Source organism: Penaeus monodon, chromosome 35 (genome assembly GCF_015228065.2).
Source record: "Penaeus monodon isolate SGIC_2016 chromosome 35, NSTDA_Pmon_1, whole genome shotgun sequence".
NCBI lineage: Eukaryota > Metazoa > Arthropoda > Malacostraca > Decapoda > Penaeidae > Penaeus > Penaeus monodon.
Genome location: NC_051420.1, coordinates 21,685,170 through 21,688,837, shown reverse-complemented (window position 1 = coordinate 21,688,837; position 3,668 = coordinate 21,685,170). Strand labels below are relative to the sequence as shown.

Sequence of the window (3,668 nt, the reverse complement as noted above, 5' to 3'; positions counted from 1 at the left end):
ATTTGATATGTATGTTGTCAATTAACATCTCATTTTTCACCAAAAGAATTGACTTGAAGTTCGCATTCACATGTAATATAATTTCAGGCGTTAGATGAAAGCGTAACCTACGGACAGACTGAGATACGGACGAGATCCTTATAGAGTTATAATGGTGATGTCAATAGCAGCAACACCTTTGATAAAACAAAGCTGATAATAAAGTAATGATAATGTAAATCATAATAGTGACTATTAATCATGATGACAACACCAACACCAACAGAGACAACGACAAACAGCACAAGAAAAAAGAAATCTTGAAATCCTATTTGCTGCCCACCAAGATTATTGCAAACCGTTGCATCATTGCCATATTGTTAGAGGAACCCAACTCGCTGTTTTCGACCTTCCTTGAAACCAGGATCTCAGCGCATCCCGCCTTGAGGTGAATGGAAAGCGATACTCTATGTAAACCGGTCTCTACACACAGCAAGTTCAACGCACATTTATAGGACGCTGTTGCTGCTGCTTAGTATTTAAATTATATAATCAGCCATTTGTTTTATGGGTTATCTTTATGTTCTATCGTCGCGGAGGAGTAAATATAATGTTTAAACTATTTAATGAGAATAGTTTATAAATAAATATCAGCTTTATATTGCACTGGTTATCCCATTTTTAGCTTTCATCTTCAGGTTTTTACGCTTATCTGTGTTGTATAACTTATGAGAATGAAAATAGAACAGTGTGATGATTTCCAATAGCCCCATAATTGAGACGTGGCACCTTTCTTCCGCAGTCGGGCATTGGGTTAACCTGCTGCCTCAGTGTCCTACATATTCCTCCGGCGAAAACACCTCGCTCTTTCCCCTGCTTCCGCGGTCACACAGTCCTGAACGTTGATGATTTGTCCGTACATTAAGTGAAGGGGATATTACGATATGAGAACGAAGGCTCGAAGAAATAGTTATGTGGATATTAAAAACATATAGTAAGTTTTCTTTCTATATATATAATAGAAAGACTGAGGGCAATAGTTTGTGACTTACTGTGAAGTACTGCGACCCGATCCGTTTTATATAGTAATTCGAGATAAGGTCGGTTCCTGAGCTCACGCAAGGGTGAAGATGGCGTCCCGTCGGTTTCTCATGCTTCTGGCAGCAGTTAGTGTGATCCTGCAAGCCGGGTCTTCCGTTATAGCTGAAGCTGAAGCCGACGATCATTATTCAGGTTTTGAGACCACTACGGGAGAGGACCTGCTTGGCGAAGACCTCAGCGCTTACTCTGAGGAACTGGTTGTAAATCAGGACGAATATGACGATGAAATTTCCGGTAATTCCGATAATGATACAATAAATAATCCAGGTCGTCAGAACAAGCTCATTACGAACGACGACACCTTCACGACCTCCCTCCTGATGGATATTCGAGACATCCTGTACAGGGACAAGGAGCAGAGCAGCCCATCGAAAGCCATGACTCAGCAGCTGGAGGATCTGAGCGAGAGCACCAAGGATGCCCTCGAGGGCATGGCGAGCAGTGTCGCGCGCCTGCGGGAAAACACCGACCAGAAAGTGAGCATTGTGCTCGAAACGTTCTCCACCCTCAAGCTGCTCGTCCTGAGCCAGGGGGAGCAGCTGAGGGCGCTCGCGGAGAGGCTTGAGAAGGTGGAGGGCGAGACCACCTCCTTCCACACGGAGATGCGAAGCCTGAGGCGGTCGGTGGAAGAGGTGGAGTCGGCGGTGCGAGAGCGCAAGGCCCAGTCGGACGTGTACGCGTACTTCGGCTCCAACCACCTGGACGACGCGCCGCCCGAGCCGCCCGCCAACCTGACGGACCTCGACGAGCGCATTGGGACGACGAGCCACTCGCTCGACGAGCTCACGTCGAAGATGCAGTTCATCTCCAGCGCCGTCGACACCATCAGGGACGAGCTGCAGAAGGTACAGCTGAACGTCCCGGACCTCGAAGTAGCTCCCCAGGCTGGGGGAGGAGTCTCTGAGACAACGCCCGTCCCCGCGGCGTGCGAGTGCGACACGGCAGAGCTGGAGGTCTCCGTAGCCAGCCTCCGCGAGGATCAGCGCGAACAGAAGGAGAGCCTGCAGGAGATCACGAAGAAGGTGGAGGACCTCGCCGGCCTCCACGACTCGGTGCGGCGCGTGGACGGCCTCGTCACGGCGCACGGAGGCCGTCTGAGAGAGGCTGAGGAAATGCTGCAGGGCATGACGACGGTGAAGAAGGACGTGGTTGCCGTTCAATCTAGCCTCCAGCACCTTCAGGAAGAGATGATGGACAGCAAGAGAACTGTCATCACCGGAAACGGCACCGTCAGCGTCAGCATGAATAGTAAGATATCAGTAATTGTTTCAGATATAGTAATTACTTCCAAATTATAAAGGCATCTATTAACACTTTTTTTGACCAAGTGTATATATTCATCAGCGGTTTATATATGTACAGTGCTTACCTGGCAAACTTTATCTTATGCACTTTGAGTCTAATGCCATACATACTGGAGGATATGTCAGTATCTCTACTATACCTGATTTACATAACCCGATTCATGCAAAGTAAAATAAACCTTCTGTGTGTCTTTACAATGAATCTCACTCAAAGACTGAATGAATGAACAATGATTTAGCATTGGACAAAACCTGTCGAAAATATAACAAACATTTATAACTAAAATACATATACAACAATGAATAAAAAGTGAACAATGGAGATATAGAAATTAGCGAAACCTATCGGAAATATAGAGCCGATAGAAAGTAAAGGTAAAAGAGTTCATTGTGTCGATAATACATATCACTCAAAATATATCCTTATATAATATATATATATATATATATATATATATATATATATATATATATATATATATATATATATATATATATATATATGTATATATATATACACATACATATATACATATATATATATATATATATATATATATATATATATATATATATATATATGTATATATATATATATATGTATATATATATACACACACACACACACACACACACACACACACACACACACACACACACACACACACACACACACACACACACACACACACACACACACACACACATACACACACACACACACACACACACACACACACACTCACACATACACACACACACACACACACACATATATATCTATCTCTCTCTCTCTCTCTATATATATATATATATACATATATATATGTGTGTGTGTGTGTGTGTGTGTGTGTGTGTGTGTGTGTGTGTGTGTGTGTGTGTGTGTGTGTGTGTGTGTGTGTGTGTATGTGTATGTATATATATATATATATATATATATATATATATATATATATATATATATATATATATATATATATATATATATATAAGGAAAATTCTCTCCCTTAAATATAGTCAAAATAAACAAAGTTTAATAGCAAAGTAATCCATGAAAATACGCGTCATTGCAGAGCTGTGCGTGTGGCCCTACAAGCGCGGCGGCGGCGGCTGTTTCCACGTGCACACGGACACGCGCCTCAACTGGTCCGACGCGAGAGACCGCTGTCGGGAGATGCAGGGCGACCTGGCGGCGCCGCGTCGCTACGGCCTCTTCAGGCAGTTCATGATCGAGCAGAGACGTGAGTTTCTACCGAGTGGGGTATCATTATTGTTGTTATTATT

The 3,668-nt window shown here is 43.3% G+C and overlaps 1 protein-coding gene across 1 annotated transcript in view; it reads left to right on the top strand.

The window, feature by feature from the left end:
- The first annotated feature begins 796 nt into the window (after positions 1 to 796).
- The window catches only part of LOC119595341 (C-type lectin domain family 4 member M-like), a 4,275-nt gene continuing 1,403 nt past the window's right edge, over positions 797 to 3,668 (top strand). The window contains exons 1-2 of the mRNA XM_037944492.1: positions 797 to 2,328; positions 3,458 to 3,625. Of these exons, the coding sequence (XP_037800420.1) occupies positions 1,110 to 2,328; positions 3,458 to 3,625 (1,387 nt within the window). The 5' untranslated portion in view covers positions 797 to 1,109. The remainder of the gene's footprint in view (positions 2,329 to 3,457; positions 3,626 to 3,668) is intronic.